The sequence below is a fragment of the Colobus angolensis genome, unplaced genomic scaffold (assembly GCF_000951035.1).
Source record: "Colobus angolensis palliatus isolate OR3802 unplaced genomic scaffold, Cang.pa_1.0 Scaffold73, whole genome shotgun sequence".
Classification (NCBI taxonomy): domain Eukaryota; kingdom Metazoa; phylum Chordata; class Mammalia; order Primates; family Cercopithecidae; genus Colobus; species Colobus angolensis.
Window position 1 is genome coordinate 11,107,359 of NW_012121043.1, and position 27,833 is coordinate 11,135,191.

Genomic DNA, 27,833 nt, shown 5'->3' on the forward strand with positions numbered 1-27,833 from the left:
ACAACTGTGTATTGGAAAAGACAAAAAAAAAAAAAAAAAAAAAAAAAACAACAAAAAAAAAAAAAAAAGAAAAAAAAAAAAAAGAAAATAACATACTTAAGAGTCATTATGTGAAAAAAGGATGTCACTGTATGACAGTTTGACTCTGAAATGTGAGTGTTCGGTTTAATCAAATAACTGCTTTTGTTCATATTTTAAGGTGAATTTGGAGAAGTCTGTAGTGGGCGTTTGAAGACACCAGGGAAAAGAGAGATCCCAGTTGCCATTAAAACTTTGAAAGGTGGCCACATGGATCGGCAAAGAAGAGATTTTCTAAGAGAAGCTAGTATCATGGGCCAGTTTGACCATCCAAATATCATTCGTCTAGAAGGCGTTGTCACAAAAAGTAAGTTACTGAGTTTCTTCATTACTTATTTCACACACCTATCTCAGTTTTTTTAAGAAAAGGAAAAATCTTAATAATAATAATGCCACAGTCATTAAAGGAATAGCTTAGTTCAGACATCACCGCCTCAGAGTCTCAATCCTATGCTGTGACATTATCAGAGTTTGCATTGGTCACCAAATAGCTTTGACATGGTATTACCTGAAAATCATTGCTAACATAACTTGAAGTAATGAATCAAGAGTAAAGGGTTATTATTATTTTTTTATGATTAACAGAACAAACACTTTCAGTGTTTTGGGTCATTAAGGTAAAATATTTCTGTTTAGAAATAAATGTCATATACAAATATAAAATGCTTTACCTGGAGTAAAACTTATAAACAAAAATTCTGCATGGAACCTATATAAATGGCATTAGAAGTCAATTATTATAATTTATATAAAATGAAAAAAGTTTACAATTCCTCACGTAGAAATTCTTCTTTCACAGAAATAACAGAACAAAGTTTATTCCTTTGAAAGGAAATGTTTTTAAAAATCCAAAATTAGCAATATACTCTAAGAAATAGATTGCTATATATTCACTTTCATTTACATAATGATAGGGCATAAAATATGACAATATTTCTCATTACTTTATTCACTAAGAATTATAACATATAAAATCCAATACAGATTTGGCCTTTAAAAAATAACTCCAATCCTTGAGAGAGGCATTTTTCTTTCATAAAACTAACATTTATTTTAAAATCATTTAAATAAAATTGAAACTTTATGTCATATTTGGAAGCAGAAAAGTATAAAAGCTTACAAAAGAGATGTAAATGACTTTGTGTCTGAAACTCCTAAGTCCTTCTCACAAGGCGTTGTCCAACATGCTGCCCAAAATGAATACCTTAAGGACAGCTACAAAGTTTGGAAGACAGAAAAGAATGCTTCTGATGACAGATGTTGCAGCGGACTATGACTTTAGTGGCCTTCATGGGGCCTTTCAGTGTTCACGTCGTTGTATAGTTTTTTCCCACATTGATTCTGGGCTTTTCTATGTAAAAAACCTTGGCCAATGCAACATTAGCAAGTGTGATGAAAGTGAAGACATCTTATATGTCTGTATGTTGGAGCTTGTCCTCTTGCAACACTCTTTCCTGGAACCCAGTCTCTATGCCTACTGAAGGCAGTCCATAAGATGAGGCCACATGCGGTACTGCAAAGAAGAGAACTGAGGTGATCCAGCCGATATCCACATCTGAACTCCAAGCAGAATGTCAGCACTGAATGCAGCCTTGTGAGTGAACCATCTCAGGTGTTACAACTCCACCACCACTGCTATTAGATAGCTGTAGCTGTGGCAAATTAAATTTGTCATTTAGCACCCTTTGTGCATCATTGTAAACCACATTAAATGACATTCTTTATTGGGACTATATGTGCTAGCACTTTATACATATATGTTACCATTTCATTCTCACAGCAACCCGGATATCATTATCTACATTTTAGGGATGAGAAACGAAGTCCCAGGCAGGTTTACTAACCCACATAAGGACCTTTAACCTACAATATGTGGCATGACTGGTGTTCAAAATGAAGTCTGTCTCACTTTAAAACTCACCTTTTTTTTTTTTTTTTTGCTTTTGCTATATCCCTTTGAATGGGTTTTATACTTTAATTATCTTATTTGAATTGAACAACATTAAATAAATAACAGTTCGAATTAAATAACATAATTCTGCCTTTCAAAATAGGAAAAAAATATTGGGGTAGAGTGATGTTAATTGCCCCTAAAATATAAAATTTGGAAAGAGCCAGCTATGCCATAATACCTGGTAAAGATTAGGACCTAAAAGACAGAAACAGAGAGACAGAGAGAAGAAATAGATGTTAATTATTTTTTTCATATTTTCTGACTTCCTTGTTATTTATTTAATGTGAACATTTTTAAGTTATTCCTTCTGTATTATATATCTCTGGCAGGCAAAATATAATTTTAAAGTTGGGTTATGAACCTTTGCAGAGCATTTTAAATCACAATTTAAGCATGATGTTGAAGTCCTCTGATGTGTGTTTATGCATGAAACATCTGGAAATGTGTGTCCAACAATAAATTAAAAGGTTTTAAAAGTGTCATATCTTTATTTTCTGACTTTAATAAATCAAACTATGCCTTTTTCCTGTATTCCTATGTGCTTTATTCACATATTCTTATATGTGAATTACACATCTATCCTTTCTCAATCACACACGCACACACACACGAAAAGGATAAAAAGATGTATATCCCTGTGAAATAGTGGGACTCATTTATCCTACATCAACTAAATATGTTTGATAAGATATTCTGTGGTACTTGCCCACCAGTTTGAAATAGTTTATTTCACATAAGTATCCAAACAACCAACAAAAGATTTCTTTACAACTCTAAGAATCTCATCTAGAAATGAGACCAGCAACCTCCACTTAGCCACAATTATATGATCTACAAGTCAAGGTTTTTGTTCCATTTCTTAAATAAAATAAAATAAAATAAAATAAAAATCACATCTCTATTATAGGAAAACTGATTGAGAAAGGATAGATTCAGTATACTGTTGAGTGGCAATCACCATTATAGCATTAATTTGTTAGAGTGAGCCCCATATAGGGTGGTGTGGAGCTACCAAGGTGGGTGGTAGAGATGGAGAAAGGAATAATCCTCATAAAGATAAATGGGCAGGTTAATATTGTTATCATCTGGACTCAAGTGCTATGGGACTGTTAGAAGAAAGCCAATAAATAAATGAGTGCCTCATTCCCATAAATTCATGGTAATTGTTCCAAGATTACCCTTAAGTAGCTAAGAGATAGCTAGCAATTAATGCTCCCAAAGGACTACCCATTGCATAAAAGATAATACTGATGAAGATAAAGATGCAGTATAGGCTTATAAGGGCATATTTGTAGAGTATCCTGGGATTCTGAGAAATAAATTTATAGACTCTCAGTTGAAAGTAACTCAAAATCTAGATCAAAATCTTCATCAGATTCTTTTATAAATTCTTTATATGCAATTTTTTTTATCTCATATAGGATTTATCTCTGAGAGATAAGTGTTATAAAGTTCTTGAGAAAACTTTGGCTCTCTTTTGTATTTGAGAGTTATTTTAAACTTGAAAATTAAATGATTAAAAGCTGTATTATACAAAAAGTGTGTCGGATAAGAGTTGAACCTATTTATTTGATATGCATCACAATTTCATTAACCTGTTAAGATACAAGTGATATAAAAAGAGATTAACTGACATATAACCATATGCTTAGTACATACTTTTTCTCCAAGAAGCAAATAGAAGCCATAAGTTAGAGAACAGTCTTGTAGTCATTAGTAGCACAGATAATAGCAATTTCTAACAGATAACATATGCATCAGTGTCATTAACTATATAACCAACAGAGAAAGAGCTATGGTTCTATAAAAAGACAAGAATTGTGGTTTGATTATGAAGAAATACTGTGCAGTAACCACACTTCAGAATACTGGGCCCTGCAGTTTGAATTTATGATGATGGAAGAACCAAAAAGAGAAGAAATGAAGTGCCTACCTCCCAGATTAGAGAGCAACAACTAAATTTAGATATGCCAACTGTATCTAAAATAAACTCTAAATCCAGTAAAGAGCAATAGAAACCAATCAGGGTAGTAAACAAATCCCAAACATAATTTCATTTCATAAAAATATTCCCTAAATATTCCATGAGACAGTATTGAAGTTATAATAGAAAGTGCTGCTCTTGGCCGGGCGCAGTGGCTCAAGCCTGTAATCCCAGCACTTTGGGAGGCCGAGACGGGCGGATCACGAGGTCAGGAGATCGAGACCATCCTGGCTAACATGGTGAAACTCCGTCTCTACTAAAAATACAAAAAACTAGCCGAGCGAGGTGGCGGGCGCCTGTAGTCCCAGCTACTCGGGAGGCTGAGGCAGGAGAATGGCCTAAACCCGGGAGGCGGAGCTTGCAGTGAGCTGAGATCCAGCCACTGCACTCCAGCGTGGGCGACAGAGTGAGACTCCGTCTCAACAACAACAAAAAAAGAAAGTGCTGCTCTTGCTCAAAACCCCCTTTAAATACTCGGGAATATTGTGGGTTCCTTCTGGAGAGGCATAGTGGGTCAACATGGGATCTGGGTAAGGGAGCAGATTCAAGCCAGCCAAATACATTTTAGTACTTGCACAAAAACTGCTTCTCTGGTTCCAGAATTTTGTTCTGCTTGTTAAGTAATAGACATTCCCCAAAATTTCTACTACTGTATTACTGTATTAGCTATGACATCTGCTGTTCTACCTGCTTATATTTGGGCCAGTCACATAACCACTTTGGGCCTTAATTTTCATCACCACACACACACAAAATTGAAAAGTGCAAATTAGGCTAGAAGACAATAAAGGCCACATCTACCTTTAATATTTTGTTATTCCATTTTTTTTTTTTTTGTTTTGTTTTGATACGGAGTCTCGTGCTGCGTCGCCCAGGCTGGAGTGAGTGGCGCCATCTCGGCTCACTGCAAGCTCCTCCTCCCAGGTTCCCGCCGTTCTCCTGCCTCAGCCTCCCGAATAGCTGAGACTACAGGCGCCTGCCACCATGCCCGGCTAATTTTTTGCATTTTTAGTAGAGACTTGTTTTTAGTACAACTTGTTTTTAAAAGAAGAGTTATGAGATATTGGTGAGTTTGTGCCAGTGATAACTTATCACTCCACCTCCAACTTTATTATAACTTCAGGTGCATATTGATGATCCAATAAGGAAATAGAAAAGTTCAGGAAGAAACAAGCAAAGAAAAAAGTATCTTCAATAAAGTTTTCAACTTATAATTTGTAAAGTAGAAAAGTTATAGGTAAAATTTTTCTGTAAGTAAAATCAAGGTGGGGATATGTGTAATATACATTGTATGGCGTAAAATATTCTGTATGTCTGATTTTACTAATACACATTAGGTTTTTTACCCCTGAGGTTCAGGTCCTCTGCTAATTAAGGTAGGTTAAGAGTTTATTGGTTTTTGTTCTTCCCCTCACACCCAAGAAACATTTACTGAGTATGACCAGGTATTAGGCCCTATTGCTGATTAAAACCTAGTGATAGAGAAAAGAAGGCTCAGTGCTCTTGAGAAGCTCATTTGTTGGTGCCAGTCCACTGGGAGCAACAAATAAGTATGTCATTATTCCCTAATATGGTGTGGCATGTGCTGGTTGGCTATAATTATTCAATACTTTTTTAATGTATTCATTCAACAAATATTAATTTGTGTCCATTTTTCTAGTCATCTTTTTTCTTTTTTTTTTTTTTTTTGAGGCAGAGTTTCACTCTGTCACCCAGGTTGGAGTGCAGTGACATGATCTTGACTCACTGCAGCCTCCATCTCCCAGGTTCAAGTGATTATCCTGCCTCAACCTCCCGAGTAGCTGGGATCACAGGTGCACGCCACCAAGTCCAGCTAATTTTTGTATTTTTAGTAGAAACGGAGTTTCACTATGTTGGCCAGGCTGATCTCGAACTCCTCACCTCAAGTGATCTGCCCACCTCAGCTTCCCAAAGTGCTGGGATTACAGACGTGAGACACTGCGCCTGGCCTCTAGTCACTGTTAATACAGTAATGAAAAAAGACAGAGCTGTCTGCTACAGGAGACAAAAAGAAATCTAAATATTTAAATATAACTTTAGGTAAAGAGCAAAAACCTGAAAGCAGGGAGGAAGCAAACCATGGCTAGGTGTGATAGAAGAGTATTTTAGAGAAAGGAAACCACTAGTTCTATACTTTTATTTTGAGAAAGAATTTGGCATGTTAGAGAAGCACAGAAAAAGGCTGGAGCAAAGTAATAATACTGTGGATTACAGAATGGAAGGAGAAACCAGAGGCAGACAAAATATAAGGAGGCTAGGTAGTAATCCAAGTAAAACATAAGGAGAAAATAGAGTAAAGAAATCAAGAGAAAAAGAAAGGGATAGATTCTAGACCTGTTAGGTTAAATTAAGACACTTTAGTGACTGCTTGATTGTATAAGGGGAATGAGGACGATGAGACCGTTTCAAATGACTTCCAAGTGAATGGTTTCCATAGGTAAAAAGATGGAGAGGGAATTCTGGAGAAATAACAGATCCAGAGGGAAAATAATGAATTCTTATTTGGACATGCTAAGTTTTAGGTGTCTAGGACATTTATTTAGTTAAAGACTTCCAGAATGTCCCTGGAGCTTGAGTGGACTGCAGGTTCAAAATAAGGAGAACTCAATAGATGGGTGATGGTTGGTAGTTGAAGTCATAGGGAGGATGAGATTACCCAGAAGGTTAAGGAGAACTAGCATTAAGAGGCAGACTGAAGAAGAGAAGTGTATGAAAAAGACAGAGGAGCAACCTGAAAAGCAAAGGACAGGTTTCTAAGAGTAAGAGAGTTCAATAGAATAAAGCGAGCTGAGAAACCAACTTAGATAAGGATTGAGAAGCATCCATTAGATAGGGCAATCAGAGGGCACAGCTCATGAAGCATACCATGGGAGTGGAGGCTAGCTGGCAATGGATATAGAGTGAGATATGCGCACACTACATCCAGATTCAAAGTTGTTAAAATGCAAATTAAATTGTGTTGATTCCTTGAATTCCAAATGTTTAGCATTTGTCAGTTAATCATTCATCTAAGTAATATTTATGAACTGCCTAGCTACTACATACTGGGCACTTTCTTCTTCTTCTTCTTCTTCTTTTTTTTTTTTTTTTTTTTGAGACAGCCTCCTTCTGTTGCCCAGACTGGAGTAGATCTGGGCTCACTGCAACCTCTGCCTCCCAGGTTCAAGCGATTCTCCTGCTGCAGCCTCCTGAGCAGCAGGAACTACAAGCACATACCACCATGCCTGGCTAATTATTGTATTTTTAGTACAGATGGGGTTTTGCCGTATTGGCCAGACTGGTCTCAAACTCCTGACCTAAGTGATCCACCTGTCTTGGCCACCTGAGGTGCTGGGATTACAGCCACCAAACCTGCTGTTCTGGGCACTTTTCTAAGCATTAGGTGCTCAGTAGTGAATAAGAAAGCCAAAGTGACTGTCCTTCTGGGTCAGGTCCCTGAGTCTACCTCCTCTGGTTTCATTGTTCACCATTCTTCTTGAATCCTAGATTGCATTCATGATGAATGACAATGGTGTCTCCAAACTTGCTCCTCATTTCTCCCAGATTTCTCTTCTTTTTATAAATCTCCAAGGAGCTGGAAGACAATGTCCCAAGCTGATCCTAAATGGGTACAAAAGTAAATAACTCTAATACGAAAAAGATATCGTATCTATAACACTCAGCTTCCTTATAAGACTGGAGTTAGCAGTCTTCCTTTATTTCAATGATGTAAGAAGCAAGATCATTTGCTGAGGTGGACAGCAGTCCTGAGAACTGAGATGTTTGTGAATGTTTGGAGTGGTTCCCATAAAGAATGTGAAAGAAAGCTGACCAGGAAATATTAGAAAAATTGAGGACATCACTGAGGATTTAGGAACCTGGAGATCATGACAGAAACTGCTGCCCCAAAAAGCACTGTTATTAGTTAGGGAAAGAGTTATAGGATGAAGATGAGAAGAGATTAAATCCAAGGAAAAAGGGAAAACTTGGAGGCAGTAGAAAGAGAAGAAATGGCGATTTTCTGTACTTTCTCTCTTCTTCTACCAACCTTGGTACTTTTTGCTGTTGTTCAAAAAATAAGTGATTTACTGTACTTCCTCTCTTCTACCAACCTTAATACTTTTTGCTGTTGTTCAAGAAAATAAATTATTCTTGTGCAATTTCTAGAGTCTTGATGGATTCTCAGGACATTTACTGCGAACTATTTGCCATTTGGAATTATAATGTATACATAATGATAAAAAAATGAACTAAGTGTGACTGTAACAATAACAAGATAACATAGCCTGGTGGCCCTGTGTATCACACTCTGTTCAAGCAGGACTAGGGATAATTGGAATCACTGGCTTATTTTCTCTCTTCCAGAGCACACTTCTCTTGTCATAAGAAAAGAATAAACTCCTTCTGTATGCGGGAATAATTTGTTGGTTGTCCTTCCAGTATTTAAGTATCTGGGTTTTCTCAAGGTCATTCATTCTAATCATGTCCCTAGAATTACCTCTAGCCTATTCCCTACTTCTGTGGTTTTCTTCTGCCCATAACCTATCCTGCTAATTGTTGGGTACACTGCAATGTGTAGTAACAGCTGTAAAAAAATCTAATAACAAGTTTATCAGTGTGAAGGTATCATTGTAAACTATAAGAGCCAAAAAGAAAAGAGAGTGTAAATGCACTTTTATTCATACATAATCTTTCCTGTTAATACTGCTAAATAAAATTGAATAAAGCCATGTGTAAAGGATGAAATCTTACTGACTTTCAAAAAATAAAAAATTTCTCCCAAATCATTCATGGTATGATTTGTTCTAGATAAAGAGTGTGACAAATCCAAATTGGGAAGGGCTATAGATAAACCCATATTACAGGCATGAATTTGCATCCTGGAATTCAGGAGAATAAGAACCAACCTGCCAGGCTTCAGGATAAGGCAATCAATCATTACTGAGAAATCTTCACCAAGTTTCTAATAGTCTTATGTAGGGCTGGATAAAAACCGGTAAAAATCTTCATCACTGAAAATTTAAGAGGGCCCCCTTTTAATGAAATTTCTAGTAAAAAAAAAATCCATGAAATTAACAAATGGCAATCTGGTAAGATCCTCATTTAATCCAATGATGAAATTTTAATGCTAGTTTTGTTGTGATTGCTGCTGCTGTTGTCAGAATGTGTTACCGTGCCATTTTTCAAATTTTCATTTTGATATAATTTCAGTCTTACAGAAAAAGTTGTAAAAATACTATAATTCCCATATAACCTTCACTAAGTTTCCCCCATCATTTTAGTATTTTGCTTAGCCATAAGACTATTTTCAAAACCAATAAATAAATATTAGTACAGTATTTATTAGATTGGTGCAAAAGTCATCACGGCCTTGCCATTAAAACTGCAATGACTTTTGCATCCACCTAATACTAAACTACAGACTTTCATTCAGGTTTTGTCAGGTTTTTCAGTAATGTCCTTTCTTCTGCTCTAGGATCCAGTCCAGGATCCCACACTGCATTTTGTTATCACGTCTCATTAGTATTTTCAAATCTGTGCCAATTCTTCGATCTTTCCTTGTCTTTCATGACCTCGAAACCTTTCACGTGTACAAAATACAGTTATTTTGTAGAGGGTCCCTCAGTTTGGGTGTGCCTTGTTTTCTGGTGGTTAGATTATGGTTAGGCATTTTTGGCAGGAACATCACAGAAATTATACACCATTCTCAGTGCATTGTATCAGGGGGCACACGATGCCCACATGCTTTATTCATGGGGATGTTAGCATAGAGCACTTGGTTAAGGGAGTATCTTCTAGATTACTACACTGTAATATTATTTTTCCCTTTTTGTAAAAAATACATATTTTGGGGCGGGATAATTTAGGCTTTGCAAATATCCTAATTCTCCTCAAACTTTTGTCCACTAATTTTATCATCCATAATTTTCTTTTGTATTCTAAAGTTGATTTTCTTATTTCTCTCTTGCCCTCTGTATTTGTCAATTCGAATTCTTCTCTACAGAAGAGTTGTATTTCTGATTGTTCTATAAATGGAATTAGGCAACATGTAGCCTCTGGATTTGGCTTCATTCTCTTAGCAGAATGCACGTGAGATTCATCCACGTTTTTTGTTGTTGCGTAGCTTCCTTTGTACGCAAGCACCCTGGTTGGTGTTTGTATGCAGTGGTTGAAGGGCACCTGGGATGTTTCCAGTTTGGGTGATTATTGATAAAACTGATATAAACAATCACGTACAGGTTTTTATGTAAACATACACAGTCATGCGCCACATAACTATTTTATGTCAATGGCAGATTGCATATACAATGGTGAGGCCATCGGATTATAATGGAGTTGGAAAACTCCTATCACTCAGTGACATCCTAACCATCCTAAAATCGTGCAAAGCATTAGTCACTTGTTGGAGATGATGCTGGCGTAAACAAACATACTGCACTGCTAGTTATGTAAAAGTCAAACACATACAATTATACACTGTACATAACACTTGATAATGATAGTAAATGACTATGTTACTGGTTTATGTATTTGCTAAGTATACATTTTATCATTAATTTCAGAGTACACTCCTTCTATGTTTTAAAAAATGTTTACTATAAAAGAGTATGTGGTTTTACGGCAGCAGTGTCCTCAGGCATCATGTGTTTACTGCCTCTTGTTTGCATCATATTCTCTTGTTTTATTTAATCTTATGTGGTTTAGTTCGTCATGGCCCCTAAATGTGCAAAGTCCACTGCTAATGTTGCCTAGAAGAAGCCACATTAAGTGACTGACCTGGAAACAACACTATAGGTCATTAAAAGCAAGAAAACTGGAAAATGATTGATAATTGTTGTTCACCAGTCAGGCATGTCCCATTCCACCATAGCTATGATCTTGAAGGATAAGAACACGTCAGAATCTATTAAAGGATCTGCTTCACTGAAAGCAGCAAGACTAACAAAACTTAAAGAGGGGCCTATATCAGGTGTGAAGAAACTTCTAATGATTCCGGATTGAAGACCAGACACAGAAGTGTAGCCCTCTCAACACCCTGGTGATCTTGGCCAAAGCAAAAAGTTTGTTTATGATGTTGAAATAAAAGGCTGGTGGGCATGGTGGTACGCACCTGTAGTCCCAGCTACTCAGGAAGCTGAGGCAGGAGAATCGCTCAAACTCAGGAGGCAGAGGTTGCAGTGAGCAGGGATCATGCCACTGCATTCCAGCCTGGGCAACAGAGCAAGACTCCGTCTCAAAAAAATAAATGCTGGACCCATCTATGTTGAATTTCCCGCTTGCTCTGGGGACTTAAAAATTCAAGAATCATTATTTATTACATATGTAAAAGTGAGCGTGAATGGTGAGTCTGTGAGTGTTCATGTAAAAGCAGCTGAAGAATTTTTGAAAACTCTAGATAAGCTGATTGTGGAGGAACATTATTTGCCAAAGAAAATCTCCAGTATGGATGAAACCTCCCTATTCTGGAAACAGATACCAGAAAGGACTTTCATCCATAGGAGGCCAAGTCAATTCCAGGTTTCAAGACTTTTAAGGACAGGATAACAGTCTTGTTTGAGGGAATGTTGCAGGCTAAAAATCGAAACCCTTTATGATCTGTCACAGTGAGAACCCCAAAGCCTTCAAGTATATCAGTAAGCACAGACATGCAGTTTACTACAGGGGCAATAAGAATATGTGGATGACCCAGTTCCTCTTCCAAGATGCCCTCCTGATTTGCTATGCCAGCAAAATGGAGAAATACTGTGTGGAAATAACATACCTTACAAGATTTTGCTTATTGTCGATAATGCTCCTGCACACCCTCTTTTTAAATTTGTGATGTTCATCCCCATATTAAAGTGGTGTCTCTTCCTCCAAACACCAAATCTTTAATCCAACTAATGAATCAAGGAGCTAACAGCTTTTAAGGTCTACGACCTGAGAAGGATCTTTGTTCATGCTGTTGCAGCAACCAAGGAAAACACTGGGAAGACACTCATGCAATTCTGGAAGAATTAAAACATCTCTGACTGCATCGAGAGCCTTAATTGGGCTTGGAATGATGTCACCAAGCAGTAAATGAATGGTATCAGGAAGAAGACACTCCATAATAGAGGGGAAAATCCTGTGTGATATTAAGATGAGGGTATAATAAGATGGTGAGACCATGATCTGTTGAGGACATAATTTATTTTATTTAGTTTGGTGCCTACCATATTGCTAAACACACATTAAGCAATAAGTACATATAGATGAAGGAAAATTTCAATAAAAGACAGAAAGGAAGGAAAGGAGAGAGAAAGAGTGAAAAGAAAGGAAAGAAATAAGGAAGGAAAGGAAAGAAGGAATCTAATTTTTCAAGGACTTCAAGCCCAATTCTAAATTTTAACAGTTTCTAATGTCAGTCACATTTATATAAAATTAGAAGCTCTTCTCATTGTATAGAGATGCTTTTGCAATTTCTCCTACCTCTGTACAGCAATCATATTTTAGGTGTGTTTCTCCTCTAAACTTTTAACTGTCTATATTGTAATTATTTAGGTACCTACCTTTCTATATAGACCAGAATCAGCTTGAAAGTAAGACCACAGCTAATTCATCTTTATATTCCCCCACATTATCTAGTCTGTATCTTATATTTCATAGCATTCAATCCTAGTTATGAAATGAATACAGAAATATAGCACAGTATTCTGTTTTCTGGGCCTGAGAAGTAAAAGTAGGCACACGTTAGTCCACTTGTGATTGAGATAAAGCAACAGAATGATATAAATTCATTGACATTTTCATTAGGTTATATCAATCACTGTTGGTATGTTTATTTGTTTTTCACTCATCACAAATGTCAAACAAAGACATCAGTGATTTTTTTCCTCCTCTCATTTACATGCAATTGCTGTTTTGGGATTCTTAGCCCTGAAAGTAATGTATTGACCTTTCCCCTACACATTAACGAGCATGATGCGTTTGAAATAGGTTCAGTTTTTATTCTAGCATAGCATATATTATATATAACATGCTATTGTATTTAGTATGGCTCTCCATAAATACAATGAGCTATAGCACCTCTGTGACTTTGTCACTATTTTATATACCTAATGGCTGAACTATTCCATTACACTGAAATGATAGTACACAAAAATGCCTTCCATTAGCTACAGTTTCTGTGATTTAATGATTTATTTAATGTAGACTATATCTCATGGCAAGAAATTTCAGGACATTCCCTGGGGAATACCGGTCTGGAAAGGAAACACAAGGCTACTGGAGGGACTTGAGCAAAGAAAAAGGCGGCTTAAAGAGAAGAAGAATCAAGAGAGAGTATACCAAGCTTTCTTAGTGTATTCCAAAAATTGAGAAACTAGTTATTTCCCTAAAAGAGGATATATAATTAATGTAATTGCTTCTTATATGTTAGCTAAATAAAGTTACTAAAACAAAAACAAAAGCTTCCCTCATGTTAACTGTAATGTTCCAAATTATTCCTTTTAAATGAAACAATGTTCCTAAGTCATAGAGTTGATTGCTAACAGACTCAGAAAATATTTCATGCAAGCTACCTGCACGTAGAAAATGTGGAAGGCTGTGTTTATCAAATGATGAAAAGTTTTAATTATATAACATGTAAATGTACTATTTTTATAAGATGAAACAAAATAATGCTACTGGTTCTTTGGTATAGTTTCCATATCTTTGCTACAGAAAAATTCTTAATTGCTAAGGAGGTCCAGCCTTCAGTCTAATTACAGGAATCCACTTATTTTCCTAATTAAGAAATTGAGAACTAGCCAAGAAAGCAGAAAGGAAACACAGGTTGGCAGGGAAGTTGGCCTGAAGAGAGCAAACCTCTTGCTAAATCAAATTTGAGTCCCATCAATGACTTATAAAGGATCTAGTTCCAAGTGTAATGGAATGAGGAGTGTATTTTGTATGTATTAAAGATATCTCTCTTAAAATAGGCAACATCTCTCTTTTTAAAAAGGACATATTGTTCAGGGACATTATGAGAAAAGCCATGCTGCAGTTTAGAAACTTGATAAGCCAATCATGGAAAGACAAAACAAACCTACTTCAAATGGTAACCTCACTGGGTAGCATTAAAGAAAGGAATTGCAGTAAATACTAATTTTGTAATTTCCAAAAATCACCTCTTCACTGATGCAGACATAATAAAATACAAATATCTAATTTTAAATTGTGTATACTCTGATTTTGTAAAGTGATAACTTGTTAGTTTTTGAAAATGTTTCATAACAATATTTTTCTTCTCTGAATTTAGCCTTGTCTTACAAAACATTGCTCACACTAGTCAGATTAGATACAATTACATGAACTGATTAGAGAACATTTCAATGTCTACTTTGTGATTCACTAGTAGTGATTCACTTGGATTAAATAAATATATCCTAGACTAATGCAACTGCCTCATAGTTGCTCATCCTGCCTATACTCTTGCCCCTACCACAACCCATTCTTCACTTTTGTAGCCAGATTAATCTTTATACAAAATGTTTTCAAAACTTCTTAGGAAAAACAACAACAAAAATCCAGTCTTCACTTTGGCGTATGAGATGATCTGTATCCTGCTTACCTTTCAGATGTGATCTCCCCTTCACCTCTGCTAATCCACAATGCCCCAGACCAGCTTTGTGCCTTGTACAAGCCAATCTCTCTGTTGCTTTGGGGCTTTCCTGTGTTCTTGTTGATTACCTTGACCTTCCCTCATGTCCTCACAAGGCTGTCTTTTGAAAAACCTACCTAAATCTAAAATAGCCCTCCTCCCCAACCCCAGATACTGCTTATTTTATGTGTTTTGGGTAATTCATAAAGAAAAGAGATTGAATTGACTCACAGTTCTGCATCACTGGGGAGGCCTCAGGAAACTTACAAACATGGCAGAAAGCTAAGAATAAGCAAGGCACGTCTTACATGGCTGCAGGAGAGAGAGAGGGAGTGAGGAAGTGCCACACTTTAAAACCATCAGCTCTCATGAGAACTCATTCACTATCAAGAAAACAGCTTGGGGGAAATAGCCCCCATGATCCAATCACCTCCCATCAGGTTCCTCCCTCAACAGGTGGGGATTACAATTTAAGATGAGATTAATCTTAAGATTAAGATGGGTGGGGACACAGAGCCAAACCATATCACATTGTATCCTGAAGGATGGGATGCTCTGGTCAGGCTATCACATTGCTTTCCCTAAGGAAGGAGAGACGGACAAGACTAGCTTGGAATCATCATGTGGCATTTCACAAAAGGAAAGTAATGGATGTTTACTGTATGGCTTTCATAAAAATCTCTAGAAAAATAATTTGGTTTTGTTAGTTATAACTCTTTCTGTGTTTGTGTGCATAATCTATATATAACAATAATATAAACTCAGCCTTGTTTATGGTTCATGAAATAACTAAGAGAATGGGAAAAAAGTCAAATACTTTAGGAAAGAAAATACAGTATTAACAGCAACAACTTAGTGTAACCATGGTTGGGTTGTTCATTAGCTACAATTTAGTTCTTTTTCAATAGTTGCTTATAAATGGGGCTATGAAAATGAATGGATTTTTTTTTCTTTTTCTTAACTTGTATTTGGACAAAACAAAAAGTATAAGAAGTGAAAGTAAATCATAAACCCGCTGCTAAAAATTATTATTAAAGGTAAAATCTGATTATCCTTCTGCCATCCAGTTCTATCCCCTAGAGCTAACCCTTGTTAATAATTCAGAGATGGACTTCCTAAATTTTCTATAAAGGTATGTAGACACATCTATATCTACACTTTGTTATATATTGTTTTATGAACAAAAATGGAATCATGCTATGCAAGTTAGTTGCATTTTTTAAAATTTAACAACTGTTTCATTTAGGTTTGACTATGAGTAACTGAACAACTAGAATCCTGGCTTAAAATAAGAAAGAAACTTGTTTCTTGCTCACATAAAAGTCTAAATGGCAATACAAAGCTTTCTGGTGGGTCCATAATCAGGAGATGGCCAGGTTCCTTCTATGTCATTTTTCCTCTCTTTTCAACGTAGAACTTCAAACTCATAGTCCAAGGTGTTGCCATAGTTCTATCTATCCTGTTCGCCCACCTTTCAGCCTAAGGAGGTAGAACACTGTTTGCAGGTTACATTAAGAACAGTTCCTGAAAGCTGTGCTTGAGAACAGGTACAAGGGAGGCTGGGAAATGTAGTCTGTATCATGGTGGTCATGTTTTCTGTTTCTTGCCTTTTGTATGTTCTGATGTTTTGACATCTGAGACTTGCTAAACTTGGAGTGGCCGCCCCTCCCAGGGCTGCCCAATTCCAAGAGATAACAAAGGGCTCACCTGCGAGTGTGCCTTTCATATGCAAACCACCAAAGCCAAAGCTCATAGGTCCCCAACCATCTCCTTTACTGAGCTCTAACACACCAAGCTAATATTCTCCTGTCCTAATCACCCCAGGTATAGGAAAACTAGTGCCAGCCCCTACACTCTGAAGCCCACTGAAATTATTCAAATTATCCAACCCTAAACCTACTTAGCCTACTTACCCTGCTTCACCCATTCCTTCCTGGAAAAACCACAAGAGAAGATTTTGTCCAAGTTTTCCCCACACTCTCTGCCTCCTGATCAACCCTGGTGCTTCCTCATGTGACCCTTTTGTTTCTAGAGATCTGTGAATAGAAAAACTTCCTTCATGACTGTCTTTTTCAAGTATGTATGTGCATTAGTCTGATACTGCGCTGCTAATAAAGACATACCTGAGACTGGGTAATTTACATAGGAAAGAGGTTTAATTCACAATTCAGCATGGCTGGGGAAGCCTCAGGAAACTTAGTCATGATGGGAAGGGGAAGCAAACATGTCCTTCTTCACATGGCACAACAAGAAGTGCAGAGTGAAACAATATGGAAACCCCCTTATAAAACCATCAGATCTTCTAAGAACTCACTCACTATCTTGAGAATAGCATGAGGGTAACTGCTCCCAAGATTCAATTTCCTCCCACCAGGTCCCTCCCAGGACACATGGGGATTATGGAAACTACAATTCAACATGAGGTTTGGGTGGGCACAGAGCCAAACAATATCAGTGTGTCTTACTATACAGGAACAAACCAAATCCTGAGGGCATTTTAAAACATTACTAGGTAGTCATCATTGCACAACTTTGTAAATGTACTAAAAATCACAGAACTAAAAATCCTTTAAAACAGTGGAAGTTTATGGTGTGTGAATTTATATCTCAATTAAAATTTTTAAATAAAACAATGGGTTCTCTTAAAGTATAAAAATTAAATAATGGATATTGTGGGGTGATAACCTCTGCTAAACTGTCATTTTCCTGATTAGTACATACACATATTTCTCTTTTATTTTTGTGTCTGCCCTCTATTATATGAGTGTATTATCTTTTACTTAACCTTTCAATCTATTGAAACTATGCTATAATTCATATCCAGGTCATACTTTTATTATCATAGGATAGATTCATAGAAGTATAATTCTTGAGTCAAATAATTTGACATCAATTTGTGATTTCACATCACAAAGGGTATGTGATTTTTTTAAAAAATACTGCAAGTTACTTTTCAAAGTGTTGTAGCAATTTATAATTCTTCTGAAGGAGTAAGAGTGCCCATTGATTTTATTAGCTGTATCTGCTGGATATCATTTTAATATTTTCCAATAAAATTATGTGTAAAAGCACCTGATTATTGTTTTAATTTGTGTAACTTGACTATGTGAGATGCCTGGCATGATTTTTTATGTTCATTAGCCATTTTCATCTCTTTTTCTGACAATTGCCTGTTTGTGTCCCTAGCTATTTATTGGCCTGGGATATAGAAACTGTTATTAACCAGGGACATTAATATGACGCTACCATCTCTGTCTGGAAATGTATAAGATGGTCTCTTTTATCTTATATGTTTCCAATATATGTCTAAGAATGTGTCTTTTTAATATTAATTCTGACCAGCTTACCATGTATCCCTGAGAATAGAAAACTCACTTTTTCTCCACTTCAGGGTAGTTTTCTTCAGTTATTTCTTTGAACATTACTCCTCCTCATTTTTTTCCTTTCCTGCCAAAACTCACAGAGTGTGCATGCTGGACATCCTGAATCTATCCCCTCTATATTTCACACCTTCACACAGGAGTTTCCGTTCTCCTGTGATTTTAAGATAGCTTGTCCATATGTTTTAAAATGAACATTGAGTTTTAGAAAATTTTCTTTAGGATGTTTTCTTTTTTCTTTCTTAGTATCTCTTTATAATCCCTTAAGAATTCTCATCACACATTTGTCATGACTCATCTATTCTTTAGCTATGTTTGCCTTCAAGGAGCACCTGCTCTGGTGGTTCAGCTCAGTCTCCTTTGATTAACTTCAGTTAACTTTTCTTTGTGGACACAAGATGGAGGGTTCCCTAAGCACAGGGACAGGACAAAAAAAGTAGTTCTGGCAATCAATATGAATAAGATTAATAAATATAACATATTGATAAGATTTTCTTTTCTAGTGCTGAACCTTTCTACTGAAACACAGATGGGGGTAGAGGAAGACAGGTCATTTGGTTCCCAGGCTCTGCACCTGCGAGGCGGATGGAAGGTCGTTTTCCAGCTGAAGGCATATTTGTCTCAAGCAGAAATGTCAGGCTTTCCCATATCCAAAGGCAGCCAGCTGAAACAACACTTCCCCTCTTATGATATGATCATATACTCAGCTACCGGGCTTCCAAAGACAGTCTTAGGATTGACAGTTTTCATCTCAGTTTCTACCAGAAGAGTGAACCTTCTACCAGGCCCCTGGCTACCTTCCATTCAGTCAGTGAATACATCTTCTGAGACATTATTGACTGTTTTCCCCTCGTGACTGTCTATTTCATATCTCTCCCAACACTATGAGTGTTTTGTCTTTTCCCCTGTTCTCTATACCTTCTGCTACACCTCCACCCTCTACATACATAATTATCTCTATGCATGCATACACATGTATAAGGAAATATGAATGTGTTTCAGAAAATAAAATAGAAGTAAAGCAATGCTTGAAAATTATGTGATAAAATATGTCCAAGCCTTTAAACGGAAGTGCTTTTAGGAAGCAATACAAGGTGTCAATATATATGGGCAACCTGCATGTAATATTTGATATACGTTAAATAAAAATAAGTGTCATGGTCCACTTTGTCCCTGGACTTACAAAGAAAATCCAGAATTAGAACATGAATTTTTTGTTCTATTGAACATTTCTACACATACTAATGATAAGCCAAAATAAAATAATTTATACACTTTAAAACAATTGTTTTATAGAATTAAAAGAGTGCTTATTGATAACTTATATAAATTGCCAGAAAAGTATATGTGTGAGACATGCATGCAGTTAATTTAAGAACAAAATATATGTCATCATTTTAAAAATATTGGAAATAATTTATTTTCAATTAATGCATAACATGCATAAAGATGAATAAGAAACTTTGGGAACTTCAGAGTAAATAGTATAATGATGACAAAAGGAACTTTTCCAAAATGGGTAGAATTAAAACAAACTGCTAGTATTATCAATGTTTCACAATACACATAACCAGTATTACAAAATATACATAACCATTAATAAGGGCAAGACAAAAACTTACTCCTATAATTCTACTGAAATCATAGTGACAGTGCACAAAAGGTAATACATATGAATTGGCATTGATAATAACAGGAGAGATTTCTAGAGATTTTGATGAACATGTGCAAATAGAAAGTGAATTGTTTTGAATGGGCTGATGAACCAGAAAGGCAGGACATACAGCTCAAAAAAATTCACAAGGAAAACAGTTGGGAGCCACTCTTCTAGGAATAAAGAAATTCTGTATCAGCAGACAGAGCGGAGCTAAGAAGGCACAAGGAAATCAGGGTGACTAAGTGGAAGAATTTCTACCAAACCTGTGTTGCCTACCCTACTTACTTCTTTCTCATATTTCAGAGCCACTGTAAATGATGACATATATCCCCAGGGCAAAAGGGGAAACAGGCTTTCTAAAAAAGTAAATCAAGGTACCTGAAGAACAATAGAGCTAATGTGTAAGCTGTCACATAAGAGTGAAACTTCCTTATTTTTTGCGTGGGTAGACTTGCCTATGCAAATCCATTAATACACCCTAAAGTTAAAACTGCCAGCCAACAACCCTTAGTCAGCTATCTCATTAAGGGATGCAGCTCTAGAGATGGTGAAGAGGCAGTAAGGTTTACCGGATTTTGATAAAAGTCAAGGCCACAAAAGAGAAGTAACAAAGAGTAAAAACAAAACAAATCACCATAAAATTTATTCAGAAAATGTAAGAAAACCCCTTTAAAAAATTCTATTTGATGTTCTCAAAGAGAGGGGGAAAGATACTGCATCCATAAAATAAGAACAGGCTGCCATTAAAAAGAAAAAAAAAGGAAAAATTCCAGCCAAACTATCTAGAGTGAAAGTCAAAAAATAAAAACCAAAGAAGAACTATTTAAACATGTGCAGGAATAAGAAACTCTCTTTTTCTGAAATCATGAAAGAAATTTAAAAAAAAGAATCCATGGAATAGAAAGATTTGGATTTTCAAAAAAAGTGGTACATAAGCACAAAGAAAAGAAATTCCAGGGGGATAATCATGCAAAGTGCCCTGAGAATGATTGATTTAAATCAGAAATATAGTCTTAGGCCTTCACAAGAGTGTATTTAAATATAAGAATAGTAAGGGTTTTGTTCAACAGATAGTATGATTGTGAAACTAGAGCATCTAAAGGTAGCTACAAGGTACATGTGCTTATTGAGATTTAAATCGAAATTAATGAAACTTAAATATAATTTATAATTTGGTTCCTCAGGCACACTAGCCACATTTCCAGTGCTCAGTAGCCACATGTGGCTGGTGGCTACTGTCTTGGACAACACAAACATAGAATATTTTCATCATTGCTGAAAATTGGAGTGAACAGCTTTGATCTTGGTGACATAGTGAGCTTATTGCTTTCATTCATTCTTCAAAGAATGTTTGTTGAGTAGGTTCATTTTGAAGAAAAGGACAGACTGAGAATATAGCATCTATAATAAGTGAGTAAAGGCCTTGTCCTTCTATGGACTTAGCATCTAAGAGAAAGACAGTAAACAAATACAGGGATGCCTCGTTTTTGCATGCTGCTTTACTGCTCTTCACAGTATTGCATTTTTTACAAACTGAAGGTTTGTGGCAACATTGCATTGAGTAAATCTATCAGTGCCATTTTTTCAACAGTATGCACTTACTTCATATCTCTGTGTCACATTTTGGTAATTCTGGCAATATTTAATTTTTTATTATTATTACATGTTGATGTTGATCTGTGATTGATGATCTCTGATGCTACTATTATAATTCTTTTGGGATACCATGAGCAATGGCCACGTTAGATGGCAAACGTAATTGATCAATGTTATGTGTGTTCTGACTGTTCCACCAATCAGCCATTCCCCCATTTCTCTCTCCTCAGGCCTCACCATTCCCTAAGGTACAATAAAATTGAAGTTAGGCCAATTAATAACCTTATGATGGTCTCTAAGTGTTCAAATAAAAGGAAGAGTCGCGTATCTCTCGCGTTTAAATCAAAGCTAGAAATGATTTAGTTCATAAAGCTCAGTGAGGAAGGCATTTGAAAAGCTGAGATTGACTGTAAACTAAGCCTTTTGTGCCAAACAACCAAGTTATGAATGCAAAGGGAGTATTTTGAAGAAAAATAAAAGTGCTACTCCATTGAACTCCACAATGACAAGAAAGTGAAGCAGCCTTATTACTGATAGGGATAAAGTTTTAGTGGTCTGGATAGATCAAACCCCAACATTCCCTTAAGCCAAAGTCTGATGGAGAGCAATGCCCACTCTTCAATTCTGTGAGGGCTGAGAGAGCTGAAGAAACTGCCGTCGAAAATTTTAAAGCTATCGGAGATTGGTATATGAGGTTTAAAGAAAGAATCCATCTCTGTAACATAAATGTGCAAGGTGAAGCAGCAAGTATTGATATAGAACTGTAGCAAGTTATCCAGAAGATCTAGCGAAGATAATTGATGAAGGTAGCTAAACTAAACAACACATTTTCAATGTAGATGGAACATACTTCTATTGGAAGAAGATGTCTAAGATGTCTTCTAGAAATTTCATAAGTAGAGAGAAGTTAATGTCTGGCTTCAAAGCTTCGAATGACAGGCTGCTTTCCTGTAGGGATTAATGCAGCTGGTGACTTTAAAAGGAAGTCGGTTCTCATTGACCATTCTGAAAATCCCAGGGCCCTTGAGAATTATGCTAAATCTACATTGCCTTTGTTCTCTAAATGAAGCAACAAAGCTTGCGTGACAGCACATCTGTTTATAGCATGGTTTACTAAATATTTTAAGCCTACCATTGAGACCTACTGATCAGAAAAAAAGATTATTTTCGAAAGAGTCCTGCTCATTGACAATGCACTTAGTCACCAAAGAGCTCTGATGGAGATATACAAGGAGATTAATGTTATTTTCGTGCCTGCTTAGAAAACATGCATTCTGCAGCCCATAGATCAAGGAGGAAGTTTTGACTTTCAGTGTTATTATTTAAGAAAACTACATTTCATAAAGCTATAGCTACCGTAGGTAGTAATTTCTCTGATGGATCTGGATAAAGTAAATTGAAGATCTTCTGGAAATGATTCACTGTTTTTAGATGCCATTAAGAACATCTGTATTTCATGGGAGGAGGTTGAAATTTCAATGTTAACAGGAGTTTGGAAGAAGTTAATTCCAACTCTCATGGATGTTTTTGAGGCGTTCAAAACTTCAGTGGAAAAAGTAACTGCAGATATGGTGGAAATCACAGGAGAACTAGAATTAGAAGTGGAACCTGAAGATGGGGTTGAATTACTGTAAGCTCATGATAAAACTTTAATGGACAAAGAGTTACTTCTATGGATGAGCAAAGAAACTGGTTTTCTTGAGGATGAAATCTACTCCTAGTGAAGATGCTATGAACATTGTTGACACTGCAACAAAGGATTTAGAATATTATATCAACTTAGCTGTTAACACAGTGGCAGAGTTTGAGAGGAATGACTCCAGTTTTGAAAGAAGTTCTTTCTACTGTGGGTAAAATGCTGTCAAACAGCATTGATGGTTCAAATAAATCTATCATGAAAGGAAGAGTCAATCAGTGTGGCTAGCTTTATTGTTGTCTTATTTTCAGAAATTGCCACAGCCACCCCAGCGTTCGGATACATCAGTAGCCACCAACATCAAGGCAACACCCTCCACCAGTAAAAAGATTGAAGCTTGCTGAGGGCTCACATGATCGTTAACAGTTTTTAGCAATAAAGTGTTTTTAATTAAAATATGTATTTTATATTTTTAGGCATAATGCTGTTACACACTTAAACTACAGTATACTGGAAACATAACTTTTATATGCACTTGGAAACCAAAAAAATTCATTTGACTTGCTTTATTGCAATATTTACTTGAGTGCAGTGGTCTGAAACCAAACCCACAGTATCTCTGAGGTATTCTCGTAATGCATAATATAATATAATGGATTGATAGCTGCCAAAAGGAAAAACAAAGAAGCATAAACGTATGTTGAAGGTGAGGGCTGGAGACTATTTGAAGTCGGATGTGAGGAAAGGCTTATTGGAGAATGTGATGTTGGAGGGATGTAGAATGTCCTATGAAAATCTGTGGAAAGTATTCTCCATGTAAAGAGAAAGTCAAGTAAAAACATCGCTGAGGTGGAAAAATGTTGAATGTCCCACAGAACTTCCAGAAGGCTACTGTGGCTGAAACAGCCAATAAGGAGCATTGCAGGAGATAAGGTCAGAGATGTAAACAGGAGGTAGATCTCATAGGGACATACCAGCAAGAGTTAGGATGTAAATTTTTTATCCCGGGGGTGATGGGAAATTTTTGGATGGAGAGTGACATGATCAGATGTATACGTTCAAACCATCACTTTAGCAGTTTTTGTGGCAAATTAATCTTAGGAGTGCAAGAGCGAAGTAAAATTTATCTTTAAAAACTTTAGAAAAGGTAAATTTATTTACCAGAAAGTTCCTGGTCCCAATATGAAACAAACTGAAACTTACAATGAATGGAGAATAAGAATTAAACATATTTAACCGTGAGGTCCAAAACATTCTCCCTTAATGACAGGCTTACAGATAGACTTGTACTTCCTTCTCTACAAATTAATTATTATAATAAGTTTTGCAACAAATAATGTTTATTTAAGCCAACTATTAGAAATTCTGTTTATTAGTATCAAATGTTTAGAATCACCCTATAATCAAAAAATGAAACAAAATCAACTTAATAGTTACAAATATGAGTTTATACACATTTAAAAGTAATTACATAGCTGATAATTCAGAAGGTGGAGGCTAATAAAGGGACATGAAATGTTTTCTTCTCACATAGTGAAATGTTGATGGAACAATTAATAGAAGTGTGAATATGAAAAGCATTAAGTTAATTAGTATGGGGGAAAACTAAAGATAATTAATAAAACTAAGAAGACTCAGGAAGAAGTCAGTAACTTAGTAGGGAGTCATCTGATTCTATCTAAATCTGATAAATTAAGAAATACTTGTAAAAACATATTATTTATTATTATCATAATCCTTACAAGCACAAATCAAAAACGTACAAAAAAAGTTTACCTTTAAGAAGTTTACGTGGGCTGGTAGACCTTTTCATTGTTGTTTAGTACCATTCTGAAGCATTGCATTTATAAGTATGTGCTTGCCATACTTTATAATAGTCATAATAATTCTGTTACGTAAAACCTGTAAACAGAAAATATGTTGTATTGTTGATATTCTATTGTAAACATTCCACTTATTTTTTCTCACTATCAAATTAAAATTGATTGACAAAATACACATTTTAGATGCTAAATTAAAAGGTTGACTTTATTAAGGGTCAACTTTTAAAGAAACAACAAATAGCCAAAATTTAGAAATCACACTGAGTATTAAAAGCCATGATAGAGCATGACACAAATTGCCATCCAACTTTTTTTTTCCTAAAAGGTAAACAACATATACAAATGGTTTGTGTACATGGGGGGAAAAAAAGAAGATGTGAATTGTAACATTTGGTTGGATTTGATAAATATGGAGATTTACTATTAAACATGCAAGATCTCTGAGGCTAATGTGAATTTGAAAAACAAGTTGTCAGCAGCTATTATACACTCTAAGGCCAATTGCTACATAATCAGAGGTCATAAGAGAATGAAAGCTTAGGCATGTTTCAAGTAAATGTCTGGCGTATATAGCACCTCAGTAGCAGAAAAAACTTAAAAATACACCATTCTATTCCCAATGTTAGAAAAGGGAGTAGACAATGAAGGATAGAAGTAACTCTCACCAGCACAGTGATGATATCCACAATATTCAATCCATATACCAAGGGGAAAATGCTTTACAGAGAAGTAATAAAGATCAGAATCAAGTCTAAGGAGTTTTCTGCCAAAATAAATAAAAACAAGATAATTTAGTTTCACAAGCTCAGAAAGAAAAGGATAAATATCAAAAGGAATCCAAGTCGTCAGAACAGCACCTTTAAGGCTCCTACATTAACCAGATGTCATGATTTATAAGACACATGCTATAAATATTCAAGGAAAATTAGCCCCAAGGAAAAAAAAAGACAGCAATTGTGCATTTGTAATAATAACAGCCCTATTATTACAGATGATAATTATAATCTATGATTGCAGTTTTTGAAAAGAGGAATCTATGTTAGAATAACTATGTGTATGACAAATTCTGAAGAAAAAGTTTTAAAATTCTACTTTCTAAATCTGTGATTTAGTCAATAAGCACTAATGGTAACTGAATATCAAAATGTACCTTGAGTGGATTAAATATTAGTATAATAAAATATTGGAATTCACAAATTATAAATACAAATATATATTTTCTCAACTGTATTAACATTTTAAAATTTCAAGTTCTTGCCACTGAAAGACCTCACAAAGACAGGAAGAGTCTTGATAGAATCTACCAAGTAAATACTGGAAGATAATGTTAGCTCTTGTATTAGTCAGCTTTTTGCATTATTAAAAAGGAATACCTGAGACAGGTAATTAATAAAGTAAAGAGATTTAGACCGGGCACGGTGGCTCACGCCTGTAATCCCAACACTTTGAGAGGCCGAGGCTGGTGGATCATGAGGTCAGGAGATCGAGACCATCCTGGCTAACACGGTGAAACCCGTCTCTACTAAAAATACAAAAATTAGCTGGGCATGGTGGCACCTGCCTGTAGTCCCAGCTACTCGGGAGGCTGAGGCAGGAGAATTGCTTGAACCTGGGAAGTGGAGGTTGCAGTGAGCCGAGATCATGCACTGCACTCCAGCCTGGCAACAGAGCAAGACCCTGTCTCACAAGAAAAAAAAAAAAAATGGAAGAAAAGAAAAGAGACTTAATTGGCTCACAGTTCTGCAGACTGTACAAGCATGGTACCAACATATGTTTGGCTTCTGGTGAGGATGTCAGGAAGCTTGCAATCGTGGTGGAAGGTAAAGGGAGCAGGTGCATCATGTGGCAAGAGTTATAGCAAGAGATGGGGGAGGTGCCACACTTTTAAACAACCAGATCTTGCATGAACTAACTGAGCAAGACACAGTTATCACCAAGAGGTGGTGCTAAGCCATTCATGAGGGACGTACCCCCATTACCCAGTCATCTCCCATCAGCCCCACCTCCAACATTGGGAATCACATTTTGACATGAGATTTGGAGGGAACAAACATCCAAACAATATCAGTATTCAACCTATCTTGTCAAATCCCTCAATTTCATTGAGAAACCTGTAAAGAGTGTTTCTGCTAAAAATCATATACTTGTTGCTAGTGCTAGGATTGTATAAATAGTGCTGCTTCGGGATCCAGTCTTGAAAAATAATGACTTGAAGTCAATTTTATGTATTTATTTTCCAGGTTTATTTACAAAATAAATTTGTCAGGGCTCTCTTAGTGAAAAATAACCGAAACCTAAGTCATGCTGTCTTAATTCAAAGAGTGTTTTGGCTCTTGTCACTGAAAATCCAGGATCGTTTAGCTGCAGGTATGGCTGGATCTAGGATTCTTTGAAAATACTTTGTTACTTTCAGTCTCTTGGCTCTGCTTTCTTCAATAATGGCTTTACTATCCCATGAGCTTTTTCTATATGGACACCTTCTGTATCTTGAGGCTAACCATCTACCCTATTCAATTTCAATGAATAATAGTCTTTGTTCCCTAATAGTTGAAACGAAGGTCCTAGAATTGAACCTTATTGGCCTGGCATGTCATAGATCCACCTCTGGAACTCAACAGGAATGGAGGAGTAGATTTAAACTCCATCCCTACTAAATAAACCACATGAACTGACAGAAGGGAAGGGTGATTTTGAAAGAAAATCCATGTGCTCTTCCAAGACCACAGCAAAAGCAGATGTCTAGTATTTTCAGTTCGTTTATTTTTTATTCTACAAATGATATCACATCTGGCACACTTATTATTGTAGTGTAGAAAGAGCATCGGGAATGGAAGCAAGAAGATCTAATTTTATGGCCTTGAGTAAGTTGCTAAGCCTTTCTGGTCTACTTTCTTCATACGTAAATCATTTAAAAATACATTCATCATTGCAATCCTAGGAATGATTTGATGAACCAAAAGGAACTTGGCAAATAAAGGCTCGTGTGCCAAAAAATAAATCCAGTCCTGCCACATTGCACAACTTTGGGGGACATAATTCACATAGAATACAATGGAAACAAAATCAGCAATGTTATCTATAAAATGGACTAATAATAGCTCTTTTACAGAGATTTAGCCTGA

The 27,833-nt window shown here is 36.1% G+C and overlaps 1 protein-coding gene across 1 annotated transcript in view; it reads left to right on the forward strand.

The window, feature by feature from the left end:
• EPHA6 (EPH receptor A6) overlaps positions 1-27,833 on the forward strand; it is a 952,571-nt gene that overhangs the window by 730,560 nt on the left and 194,178 nt on the right. The window contains exon 11 of the mRNA XM_011927614.1: positions 200-385. Within this exon, the coding sequence (XP_011783004.1) occupies positions 200-385 (186 nt within the window). The remainder of the gene's footprint in view (positions 1-199; positions 386-27,833) is intronic.